The sequence below is a fragment of the Ornithorhynchus anatinus genome, chromosome 5, assembly GCF_004115215.2.
Source record: "Ornithorhynchus anatinus isolate Pmale09 chromosome 5, mOrnAna1.pri.v4, whole genome shotgun sequence".
NCBI lineage: Eukaryota > Metazoa > Chordata > Mammalia > Monotremata > Ornithorhynchidae > Ornithorhynchus > Ornithorhynchus anatinus.
In genome coordinates this window covers 68053896-68067326 of record NC_041732.1, presented here as the reverse complement: position 1 = coordinate 68067326, position 13431 = coordinate 68053896, and the positions used below count along the sequence as shown (strand labels likewise).

General features: G+C 44.2%; 1 protein-coding gene across 8 annotated transcripts in view; it reads left to right on the top strand.

Moving 5' to 3' along the window:
- Positions 1–13431, top strand: part of KIF1B (kinesin family member 1B) — a 165872-nt gene that overhangs the window by 87248 nt on the left and 65193 nt on the right. For 7 of the 8 annotated variants that reach the window (XM_029065666.2, XM_029065663.2, XM_029065665.2 and 4 more), the window contains 4 exons: positions 347–453; positions 1501–1584; positions 1803–1983; positions 2985–3057. In XM_029065666.2, coding sequence (XP_028921499.1) covers positions 347–453; positions 1501–1584; positions 1803–1983; positions 2985–3057 — 445 coding nt within the window. Of the gene's footprint in view, positions 1–346; positions 454–1500; positions 1585–1802; positions 1984–2984; positions 3058–8426; positions 11761–13431 lie in introns of those variants that run through there. The other variant, XM_029065670.2, reaches the window with a different exon arrangement.

The following is a 13431-nucleotide window of genomic DNA, read 5'->3' as shown; positions in this document are numbered from 1 at the left end:
TCCTGTAGATCTACAGACTGTTTGCCCCATAAGGCTTTGACAAGGAATTTCCCTTTGGCCATCTGGAATCCGTAGAGATCCCTGGACTGTTTTTCCCACTTGAGGACTTTGAGCAGTAGTAGATTGTTGCCCTTAAATTTCCTACTTCATTAAAGTGCTTGCTTCCGCTGTGCAGTGAAGCATCCTTTACTGTATAGCAATGTTTATGATCCATCTCTCTGCTGCCATAAGTATTAGCAGAAGAGATCATTTTTTTAGCCCAAATTATTATTTAGTGAGAATTATGAAGTCCAGTCTGCCAAATGCCCACAGAAAATCACTGTGAAATATTTTGTCTTGACCCAAGGGTTGGCCAGGCAGATGCTGAGAGGCGTCAGGACATTGTGCTGAGTGGGGCTCACATCAAAGAGGAGCACTGTGTCTTCCGCAGCGAGAGGAATCACAATGGGGATGGTAAGGCACCTGGCCATCATGTTTTCCTCCACCCTGTCCAGATGCATTTTTATTGTTGGCAGATCTGTAGGAGAGTTTTTCCCAGCATCTTCAGTGAGGCAGGCCTCCAGGTTCTATGTATCACTGACATGGAGGAATGAAGGGTACTTAGAAATTCAGGAGCTAAGGTAGCTTTTTACATGAAATGGCAGTGGACACAGTGAAGCTCTCTTGTTCTGCCAAGAACTAAGCTTTGTAAAGGCCACTGGGTATGGCCCCGAATGTTAATTATGTAAAAATAAAAGCGGGGAGGGAACAGCACTTCCAAGTGATAGGTGACTTGCAGTAGGTTCTGCCTCAGCTCTGTGTAATTAATTTCCGTTTCATGAAAATAAGGAAAGGTCTAATCCCAGCTTGGCCTGGAGTGTGAACATCTGGGAAAAGGTGGTCCTGGAATTTTATTTTAGAGTTATCTCTCTGGGTAAAAAACCCTCTGGCTCTACATCTGCACTGGATCCTTTGTCCGATACTAGGACTTCAGGAAAGTTTTCTATTTTCTTGAAAAAACTTTCCTCAGATTCCCTGAAAGCAGCACTTCTATGTCCATTCTGGCTGTTGCCAAGAGGCAGTCCAAGAGACAGCCACTTGGAAATCACAACCTTCCAACTTCTTCACATTCTGTTCCTATAACAGAATGCTCCTGTTCTCTCTCCTGCTTAGTCGGTGAGCCCCATGTGGGACCTGATTAGGTACAGTGCTTGACACACAGTAAGAACTTAAAAGTTCTCACCACCCTATGCGACTGAAATGGCTTCCCTTCACAAAACTACTGGAGGACTCCTTCACAAAAACTACAAAGTCACAAAACTAGAAGACTGATTGAGGAAACTTGGTCTGCCAATTTCAAATTCCAGTGGGAATGGCCAAGCGATTGGGCTGTGTGAAAGGTTAGTAGGAGATGGGTGGGAAGATCTCTTCTGTGGGTTTGGAGTTCATTTGAATTTTGTAGGTCTGTCATCATCTGACCCCAAGGGTTTTGGTCATAATGCCATTTTATATTTCCCCTAGTCATTGTGACCTTGGAACCCTGTGAGCGTTCAGAAACCTACGTCAACGGCAAGAGGGTTGTTCAGCATGTGCAACTGCGCTCAGGTAAGTAACCCCAGAGACATTGGAGTTTGGGGAAAACCTGGGATCTATGTGGCACAAGAGAGCTGTAAAATCAGATTTGCTTTCCAGTGGAGAACAGACTGAAATGGAGCTTGCCCCAGCTACCCACCACGTATCTGCTTACCTTAGGAGTGAAATGTTGAATCTTCGGCGAGTTCTTTAAGTTTAAAGTTTTTTTTTCCTTTTCACCGTGTCACTAGGAAACCGCATTATCATGGGTAAAAATCACGTTTTCCGTTTCAACCATCCGGAGCAAGCGAGGGCCGAGCGGGAGAAGACGCCATCTGCCGAGACTCCTTCCGAGCCAGTGGACTGGACCTTTGCCCAGAGGGAATTGCTAGAGAAGCAGGGCATTGATATGAAGCAGGAGATGGAGAAAAGGTAACAAAAACAAAATGATGATGATGGTGGTAGAGGTGGTGGTAATAACGGAGTCTTCCATCAGGAACAACAGCACCGAGACTGAGGACGGAAAAATTGATTACAGCAATAGTGGTTTGTGCAGCACCACTTGGGCTCTCATTCATTCCTTCATTCGATCATATTCATGAGTGCTTACTGTATGCAGAGCACTGTACTAAGCCCTTGGGAGTGTACTCATACCTTCCACTCACATTCCTGTGGGGGCTTGGAGTACAGTGGGCGAGTAGCAGATAGAGGGGCAGTCCCCGTTGCAAAGTGCCCCCTCAAGTTTTTAATTTGCACAGCCCACTTATGGCCAAAGGAATGTTGATGTGTGCCTTAGAGCCCTAACCTGGCAGGTGGTTGCCCCGGTAGCCACTGCAGGGTCTGCCTCCTATGTTAACCAGCTACTTTTCAGGCTTTCTGCTACGCCTGTTCACTCTGTACAATGCCCTAGATGCTTCTTGAGACAGAAGCCTTCCCAACTGATGGCACAGCAAAATGGCCTAGTAGAAAGAGCATTAGTTTGTCAGGAAACCAGAGTTCTAATCCTGGCTCCACCACTTGTCTGTTGCGTGACTTTGGGCAAATCACTTAACTTCTCCGTGCTTCAATTTTCTCATCTGTCAAATGGAGATTGAATACCTGCTCTCCTTCCTTCTTAGACTGTGGGCCCCATCTGGGACAGGAACTGTGTCCGAGTTGATTATCTTGTACCTACCCCAGCACTTAGTACAGTGCTTGGTACTAAGTCAATACCATGGTTAGGCAAGACCAATGTTAGAATTCAGGTCTTCTGATTCCCTGAGCCACTCAGTCCTTTTCTCGTGGTCTGACAGAGGGGCTGGAAGAGCAGATAACTTGTACAGATTTGATGAGATAGGTGACTGGTGGTCTTGTTATTCAAATATCAACACCCATCAAACTGCTTTGTGGTTTCAGCATCTAGTTTGATTCCTTTTCCCTGCCTCTTCCTCCAGACTCCAGGAAATGGAGATCTTGTACAAGAAAGAGAAAGAGGAAGCCGACCTTTTGTTGGAACAACAGAGACTGGTAGGTGACTATTCGTCTGATCCACTAAGAGGAGAGCAAAAGTTAGATTCCTACATGTGGTATCCCAGATGTGCAGGAATGTTTACCTGGGCTACCCACAACCCCACTCCATTCTTCCATTTTCTTCCGGGAAAACTAATTCACCTTTCTCCTTGCAACCTGCAAAACTGGCCCATGTAGAAAATTGCCAGGTTGATCTTTTATGGCTTAAAGAGTTGTTTCTTCCTTGTCAGCATTCACCCCTTTCAGGAGTGTTAGTAGACCATTCCTTGCCTTGTATCCTGGTGGTTCTTGTCTTTGAACTTGCTCAGAGGGCTCACTTGTTATTTCTGTGAATTTTTGAATTTGGTGAATGTTTGCCTTGGTTTTGTCTCTGATCACCTGAAAGTACTAATTCTGTGTTCTCAGACCCACCTCAATGATTGCAAATGTGCTATTTTTTTTTTTTTTTACAAACTGTGTCTGAAATGTTGCTGCACAGTTGCATGTTTTAACTCTTTCCCCCACCCCTGCATGGAGTCTGAATCCTCTGTCAGGATTTCAGTGACACACGTGGTGACTGGGGGGGCAAGTGGGTAGGAACTGTACTCTCATTTCAGGTCTGAGCAAAAGTCTAATAATTCCCAGTCTGTGGAATTGAAAGATTTGACTGTCCATCCGTAAAGTCCAGTATATTTCCTTGAGTGACAGTGACAACTTTTTGTATTCTATAGTAATAATATTAATGATGATGACTGTGGTATTTAAGCGCTGACTATGTGCCAAGCACTGTATTAAGCGTTGGGGTAGATGCAAGATCATTAGGTTGAACAGGGGGCTCACTTTCTAAGAGTGAGAAATGAAGCTCAGAGAAGTTAAGTGACTTGCCCAAGGTCACCCAGCTGACAAATGGCTTAGGCAGGATTAGAATCCAGTTCTTCTTACTCCCAGGACCGTGCTCCTTTTACTAGGCCACACTGCTTTGAATTTTTAATAATAATAATAATAATAATGTTGGTATTTGTTAAGCGCTTACTATGTGCCGAGCACTGTTCTAAGCGCTGGGGTAGACACAGCGGGATCAGGTTGTCCCACATGGGGCTCACAGTCTTCATCCCCATTTTACAGATGAGGTAACTAAGACACCGAGAAGTTAAGTGACTTGCCCAAAGTCACACAGCTGACAAGCTGACAGGTGGCCGAGCTGGGATTCGAACCCATGACCTCTGACTCCAAAGCCCATGCTCTTTCCACTGAGCCACGCTGCTTCTTGATATTTTAGAGATCGAGTTAGCCATTTCTTGATGGTGGTCACTAGCTGGGCAGAGTACTCTGGCCAACCCCAATCAATCAGTCATATTTATTGATCATTTACTGTGTGCAGAGCACTGTACTAAGCGCTTGGAAGATTACAGTGAATCAGAGTTGATAGGCACGTTCCCTTCCCTACCCTTTTATTTTTTCCAACCAACCTTTATGATCAAGTGGAAAGAAACCTCTACAGCTTGGAGTCTAGGTGGGAACCCACAGCAGGCTTTGGAGGCCAGCATTCTTCTTAGGAATTTATGCATTTAAAAAATAATCATTTCCTTCTGGCAAAGAGAGGGAGTATGGAGAGAGAGAGCAGAGTTCTGGCTGCATTCTTTTGTCACTGACTAGCATTTATTCTGTGAAACGGAGTGTTGCTTCCAATTTGTGAAGCACTGGGAGGACCAACCATCGGCCATCCTCTGAGCTTTGCTTTCAGGAAAGGGGGTTGTTCTCAGATGAGAGAGAGAAGCCCCAAACTTTGAGCCAAAGCAGCTTTCCATGTGGCTCAGGAACCTATCTTGGCATAGGGTTAAAATCAGTTTATGTACAGTTCTGGCAATGCAGTTAAGTTATTGAGGGGGATCTGGAGATTCAGGGTTTTAGGGCAAGACAGTGACAGAATTCCAAATAAAGTACTTGAAGCCTGGGAAAGGTAATTGAAAGCCACTGAATATATAATGGAATTAACACTACTGCTTTAATGCTCAGATAAAGGATTCTTGTAGGCAGCTGACTGAGTTGCCTTTTCTCTCTAAATATTATTTTCTAGGAACTTCTCTAACACCCTGTGATACATTTAAAAAGGGTAGATGTGATTAAGGCCATGGAGTAGGACTCCTTCCCAACACTAACGGGAGAGTACATTTTTCTAAACCCCATTCAGCTTTTCGTCGCCTTAGACTGCGAGTAGAGAGATTTTTGTCAGCCTTAATTATTATCGTCTCTCACCACACCAAGATTTCCAAAGCAGCTACCATAACGCTTCAAAAGATGCTTTCTCTCCTTTCCCTCACATCTCTCGCCCCCAAGAGTAGCCATCCTACATGTTTTAGAAGGGGAGTCACAGTACCTAATTTATATACTATAGTGTAATGGGTAAGTAAATGACCTTCCTTTGGAGAACTTTTCTCTGAAGAATGTTGGATCAACTCTCATTTAGCATTTAACATATGTAAAAGTCTTACAGTAATACGAAACATTAAATTCAAGCACATTTCTTTGTTAGATCCTCGGGGTGGTCATGGGCAGAGCATTGTAGGCTATTCTGTCACTCATGCTTGCTGCTAAAATGCCACTCTTGCTTTCTCACGCCTCTGGTATGGGACGGCCTACCTTGCTTGGTTTGCCTTAATGCTTCACTTTCCCCTCCAGCCTGCATGGAGTCAAGGCGGCTCCAGGTAGTTTAGGATTTTCTGCTTCTAGTTCTCCAGCCTCCCGTGCATCTGAGGGGCAGCTGCTTGATATTTTAACCAGGAACCTTGAGTTTAAGGAACAGGTGTCCCTCTTAAAGAGAATGTGGGAAGAGGAGTATTGAGCAGTGATTTCAATCTTGGCCTTTTATTAACCAACCTTGACTGGCAGGGTTTGGGAAGTGCTTTTAACTGCATGCTAAAGAAAACAATAAGAATGTATGACTGAAACCTGGGCTCTAAATTTCAGCAGGTGGTCTCTATTAAACCTGGGGTGACCAGTCTTTCTTTTGAATGTACTCGGAATACTTCCATTGATCCGGGAAGTATTTGAAAAGGACAGTGTCTTCATCCCCAAACTTGACCTACCTTAAATTGCACTACTGGTTTGTATACTTTCCCCATTCTAAATTTGCACTCATTTACATTTCATCATATCATCCCAAAGGGCTTTTGGAGGAGGGGACACCGGTGGGGAAGAATGGTAGGAGCTACCGATAAAAACATAATTAGCTGCCATCTTGGAGAAATCCACTGGCCTCTGCTATAGTGAGGTCTGGATCTATTTCCTCGAGTCACCCTGAGGTGGAGTTTGGGGAATCTGTGAAGTACTGTTTGACCTACATATGCCAGTTTTCCCCCATTGCAGATCATGTTCTAGCAGGACCCATTGTGTCCTAAAATGTACCCTGCTCATATCGTCATACCTTGCTCCTAGGTATTGTCAAGAAAACTGCATTCCGGAAATCATGCGTATTTCCTTCTTATTGTAGGTCAGCCAAAAGCAGTTCTGTTTATTTTTTAAAATTAGTTAAAAACCAAAAGCGGGAGTGAAGTCAATGTAGGTGGTGTCAGTGGAACTCTGCCAGCTGTTTGATACAACTAGATGATAATGTCTTTCAAATAGACAGGGAAATGAGATAGGGTTTCCTCATTTGAAATGTCCTGAGGTGTTGTAAGAAATATTTTCTATTAAAAATAAACTTAGAGGTACCCCCATGTTCCCCGATTTGTGGTCTCCTACATGCTTATCTTTGAACCTGGAATGGGAATTGGACTGGTCCATTCCAGCCCTAGTTTTTGTGCCCTGCCCCGATGTGCTCTTGAATGTTCACTGCTTAGTCAGGGTAAATAAAGTGGTTGTTAACGTAGGATCATTTAGGTTGGAAACATCAAACATTTGGTGGAAATGTTTTACTATTTCTAAAACAATTCATGATCAAACCGTAAATTATTGATTTAAGTAAAGTGAGCCAAATCCTCTTAAAGCTTTTTATTGATCGCCCTTCCCAAATGCCAAGTGAAATCATAATGATTTCACCAATGAAATCATAACTCCCAGAACAGACCTTAATCTCCTGGCCCCCGTGTATGTTTAGGCTTCTCTTATTTCAGACTATAATAAGGGTCTCCAAAAATAACTATAGTTTCTTAAGCCTAATTTCCTCTTGTTCTGTATTCTCCCTTATCTGTAAGCGGTACACTTTTCTCCAAGTCTTTCAGGAGCTTTATCCAAGAGTCGAAACTATTATTTTAGATCTTGTAAGTGCTACTTTTGAGAAAGGGAATCTAGTAATGCATAAACAGTTCTAAAATGACTCTCTTTAAGCAAGTTCCGATTTCTGGCCAAAAGAGCTAAAGAGAGAGCTTGGAAGCCACAAGATGTTCCAGGGTTTCTTGGGTAAGATAACCTAGTCAGTCAGTCACTTCATTAAAATGCAGGTGAAGAATTGGCTTGAGAAGTCATAGTTTTTAACAGCTCATGTTAGATACCTCCTAGAGAGTGAGAAGAGGTAAGGCCTCACAAATCTAAAGAGGCTTTCTTGGTTTAAATATGCCTAAAAAATGAATGATCTATGTTTCCCTCTCTTCACTCTCTGGGCTGTGAGGCCTGTTAAGTTTTATTTGAAAACACACATACCAAAACAATGCTCTTGGGAAGAGTGATTTGGAACCTTCCCCTTATTCTGGACTAAATTGCCTTCGGTGGATAAGCCCCTCGCAAGTCTGCTGTTGTGACCTTTTGAGCACGTTTAACATCACCTTCCATTGACTGCTTGTTTCTAGTTCCTCATCCTCTAACTTGTTTTTAGGGCTGCTCTCTTTTTAGCAAAGCAGAGTCTAAACCAAAGCATCTTGGCATCATACAGCACCACTAACCAGTGTTAATCTGACTTACTCCGGCTGCTTATTACGTCTCTTTATGACAACTATGCTTCTCATGGGAAAAAGTGTCTGGACGAAGCGACAGCAATAACCAAGGCAAATGTAGGGGTGCGATTGCATGTTTTTGAAGCATGTTTCCTTATCTCCCTTCTTGGGGTCTGAGGGTCATCTGTCACATCATTCTGTTCATTTGGGGTATCTAGAATGGCCAAAACCTCCGGGATGTTTTTGTTAGTGTAGTCCTATGAAAGAGATTGTTTCAGGCACTCATCATCTGAGCAAGAATATGGAATTGCAGGTCAGTTCCCTTTATCATTTTAAACACCCAGTTTTATTTAATAAGAGACTTCCACATCAATTTGTTTGGGGGTTTTTTGGTTTTTGGTTTTTTTTTTTTGGTTGTTTTTTTGCTTGCTTTTTTTTTTTCCTTCAGCTTGATTTTCCACTTTTTCCATTTTAATTTTGGTTGTTTGGGGGCCATTTTTTGATTTTGTTTTTCCAAAGGATGCGGATTCTGATAGCGGGGACGATTCAGACAAGCGGTCGTGTGAGGAGAGCTGGAGGCTGATAACTTCCCTGAGAGAGAAGCTGCCCCCCAGCAAGTTGCAAACCATTGTTAAAAAGTGTGGCCTCCCCAGCAGTGGAAAGAAACGAGAGCCAATTAAAATGTATCAAATCCCCCAGCGCAGGCGCCTGAGCAAAGACTCCAAATGGGTGACCATCTCCGACCTGAAGATCCAGGCTGTGAAGGAGATCTGCTATGAAGTGGCCCTCAATGATTTCAGGCACAGCCGGCAAGAGATTGAAGCCCTGGCCATTGTTAAGATGAAGGAGCTTTGCGCAATGTATGGGAAAAAGGACCCCAATGAGCGGGACTCGTGGCGGGCGGTGGCCAGGGATGTCTGGGACACGGTCGGTGTTGGAGACGAGCGGATTGAGGACGTGATGGCCAATGGGAAAGGAGGAGTGACTGACGTGGACGACCTCAAGGTGCACATAGACAAGCTGGAGGACATTTTACAAGAAGTGAAAAAGCAAAATAACATGAAGGATGAAGAAATCAAAGTCTTGAGGAACAAGATGCTGAAAATGGAGAAGGTGTTGCCACTGATCAGCGCTCAAGAGCAGAAGGCCCAAGGTCACAGTAAGAGTCAGAGCCCGAACTGGGGACGGAACGGTTCCCGGCCCGAGAGTGACGGAAGCAGAGAAGAGAGCGAGGAACAAGGGAAGGATGAGCGGGTTTCCCAGCTAATGGACGGGGACCCAGCCTTTAGGCGGGGACGACTGCGTTGGATGAGGCAAGAGCAGATCCGGTTCAAGAACCTGCAGCAGCAAGAGATCACGAAGCAACTCCGCCGGCAGAACATGCCCCATCGCTTCATCCCGCCTGAGAATCGCAAACCCCGTTTCCCTTTCAAGAGCAACCCCAAGCACAGAAACTCCTGGAGTCCCGGGACGCACATTATCATAACGGAAGATGAGGTCATCGAAGTCAAAATTCCTAAGGAGGAAGAAGAGAGGCGAGGAAGCAAAGAAGGAAGCCAAGAAAAAGGAGGGAGAGCAGCCCCCGAGGACCCTCAGCAAGCGTGGGGCCCCCCCGTGAGACAGAGAAGCCAAGACCACATCCAGGTGAAGAAGCAGCCCCTTAGCAGTCAGCCCCAACAGCCACCCCCGCAGTTACGCTGGAGAAGCAATTCCCTCAACAACGGTCAGCAGAAAAATCTGCATCGTCAGACTTCTGGCTCGTCAGAATCATTACACTCCTACAACGGGCACCAGAACCCAGATCTGCAGACTTTCCAGCAGAAGCGCCACATTCACCAGCACCGTCAGTCCTACTGTAAGCAACACACTGGAGGCCCGGCGGATGGCGAAGCAGCCAGTCTTTACCAGAAGCAGAACGACCGGCCCAACCATTACCACCAATTTGTGACGCCTCCACGCATGAGGCGACAGTTCTCTGCACCCAATCTCAAATCTGGCAGAGAGACTGCAGTGTAAAATCCCTGGAAAGGCTTTGAGGTCTTGCTGCGGGGAGGGGGAGTGTGGGCTCATTAGCATGGAAAAGCAGCTGGGATTGGGTCTGACCTTGGTGATGGGTCCCATTGGCCACTAAGAATTTCCATAAGGAAGCTGTGCACCAGCAAAGGTTAACTGGCTTTTGTCCAGTGGAAAGCACAGAACCTTGGCATTTCAGCACAGCCTTTTTGCTCATATACCAGCAATGGGGCAATTTCTGAATTTTTGGACATACATTGGGACTCCCTGCTAGTTCTGAGATTTTTTACATGTTTTGAGAGGGCTGAGATATTGGACTTTTTCAGACAAACCCATTTCCGTTGGTCTGGGGCTGTTTTTGAACTGCCAAAAAGGATTGTCTGATATCCAGAAAGTTGCCTTTCCAGAACTAATGTCAACAATCAAAAGGGCGAATCATTTGTTTTCAGTGTTGAATGTCATTTTTTTCCACAGTTTTGTTAGAAACTGAGGAGCTGGCCCGAGATCATGCAGTCACAACTTTGACTCCTTGTTGAACTTCCATTTTCCCTCCCCAGATGGGATTTGAACTCTCCAAAAACCAAAATGGTGTTGGCTGATGTTCCAGTTTTGCATCTTCCATAGAACTGCACTTGTCTCTCAAAATTGTAGCGTAGCGCATACTTGATTTTTGCCCTCCCATAGAATGAGTGAACAATGTTTTATGCTTTCTTTTCTGATTTTGTTAGGAGCAGTGCATGTGTGAAATTTACAGTGAGCTAGAAATCTGTCTCTGAAAGTTCTGTAATTTGGGCTCTAGGTATGGCTTACAACGTGATTCTCCATACCAAGGTGTAGAATGGGCCTTTTCTTGCTTCAACCTCAAAAAAAAAAAAAGGACTAGAAACATGGAGGTTTTGGGTAATGTATGTAAGTGAACCCAAGACAGTGGACTGTAGTCTGCCCTCACCTAGTCTTCATGACCCAGCCAAAACACTAGCATGGCCAGGGTGAGCTTGGTGTGTAGAAGAAAGTTCAGCCTTTTGTTCTTGTGGTTAGCAATTGGGAAAAGCTAACAGCTAATCTTTAGAGGCCTTAAAGAGGGGAGAGAGGGCCAGATAAAACTTGCATTCAAATAGTCAGTACTTCATTTTAGTACCTTCTTGTTTGAGGCTGCCCTAATTTTCAGTAATCCAGTGGGGAAAAACAGTTACTGTAATGGGAATTCTAGCGCATTTTCCTTTCTACTTCCCCTCTCCCAACCCTTCTTCCTATAGGCCAATTTAAGAAGCAGTAGATAGTTGAATGTGAAGACTCAGAGGTGCTTAGGTTGGCTGAATTTATCAGTGTTGATAAACGTCTGTCAGCAACCTGACTTCACATCTTAGCAGAATATGGGAAAAATTGTGACCAATAGAACTGTTGACATTTGAGTTGAGAAAGCCTTAGGTTTATGGCAGGGAGGGGGTTTTTTTGTGCTTAGCTGTTTTGGAGAACACTACTTTTTAATTGTAGGTTTGGTTTCTTTGCTTCTGAAAAGTTGCTTTCTTAATGTGCTAAGGACATTTCTTGTACTTTTAATTAACTTTTTAGCTTTGGGCTCTTTTACACAAAGATCCGAAATTTGGGGAGACACATTTGTCTTCAAAGTTTAATCTCAGTGCTATTCTTAGACTTGTGGTTTTATTGGAGGTGAGGGAGTTCTGTTTTACAATGTGTTCACTCAGTTAAAATGACAATCTCCCATACTGCGCTGTTGCAGTGAATGTACTTTGTAGGCTACCTCAGGTCACTTCAATGCATTTTGTGTAAGTGCTAATCATGCCATCTCATTCTTCTCTTTAAATGAGTTTAAAACATCTTTCCTGGCCTCGTCTTTCTCTCCCTTTCTTGTCCCTCCTCCATCCTCTTCCCTTCTCCCCAATCCCCCCCCGAAAAGAAAAAACCCACACGTTTGTTATCATGCCATCAATTACTCAGGTTTCACAATATATTAAGTAGAAGTTTTTCTGGGGATTGCTTTCCCCCAAACTGGGAGAAACTAACTTCAGTCTGGTATTCACTCATTATTTGTTTGAGTTTTAGGGATGATGATGTAGTGTTTGCCCTGGTGCCTTCCTCTGATGATTCCTCTTCCATAGGCAATAAACGAAGCGAGTCATCGGAACTTTCCTACCGATCGGTCATATGATGTGCTTGGAATGGGAAGTTTTACCTTTGGTTTCAAATAGAGCCTTTAGTTTTAGTAAGGGCAATGATTACAGTAGTTTTCCTAGGAACTAATATATGTGTGTGGGCCTCCTCTGGCAATAAAGACACCGCTTTGAGTCTCGTCTTCTTCAGAAATCTTTTGATAGTGCGAAGGAGCCCTTTAATGCCTAGAAAATCCAGGAAAATTAGTTTGTATTTGGTGTTTGGGGAGTGTTTGCCACGTATGTGTCCTGGGAACTCATTTCAGATGAGAAGTGTAATTTGAGGAAGAGACTAGGGTGACTAAACCATTTACATTGACATTCATTACTGGACAGATAACCTCAATTCATCCACCAGTGACAACCCTTTGAAAGTGGTGCTATCGTTTGCTTGGGTTTGAATTTCAGCCTAAAGTAAAGTTGTTGTAATATGAAGAATATGTTGTTCTCCCATTAGAGGCAGCGTGACTTAGTGGAAAGAGCATGGGCCAGGGAGCCAGAAGACTTGGGTTCTAATCCCGTCTCTGCCACCTGTCTGCTGAGTGACTTTAGGCAAGTCAATTCACTGTGCTATGCCTCAGGTACCTCATCTGTAAAATGGGGATGGAGTCTGTAAGCCTTATGTGGGACGGAGACTGTATCCAACCTGATTATCCTGTATCTACCCCAGCGCTTAATACAGTGCCTGGCACATAGTAAGTGCTTAATGAAAACCATTTAAATAAAACAAAAAACACCTCTTTCCCTGCCCAAATGAAATCTAAGGTTATGCTATGCCTGGAAACTTTTTTTTTCTTAATTTTTCAATTTTTTAAAATTTTTCATTTTAGCTACCTCTCCAGCCAGACATTTAACACCAGAGTAATGTACCCAATGATTGGTTCAGGTAGATATAACAAATGCCAGCAAAGGCACCACTACCAATCCTGACTTTGGACCCTCCTCTGCCCCACCACATCCCAGAACACTGAAGTTAGCCTGTCGACTTGGCTTAAAGTTTCAGACTTTTCCGCCTGCTCTTCATCCTGCCCATTCCAGTGCCGACCTGGGAGGTCACAGAGAAAGTCTTGGGGGGAATGTTCACGGGGTTGGGATAAGGGCAGGGCTAGCTGTGTCCCTGCATATCTCCAGTCAACTGTGCCTACTCCGGGGCCTTTCATGTGATGCCCTCAAGAAGGCTGTGCATTGGATTACCCTCATTGCCTTAGTGAACCCACTTGATCTTCTCCAGGGCAATTGTGTTAAACTGCCCCTAGAGCACCAGTTGCTAATCCTTCTGTCAGGATGGAAGCAAAGCTGACAGCACTAGAGTGATTAAGAGCAGGTGATAGTTCAGGATT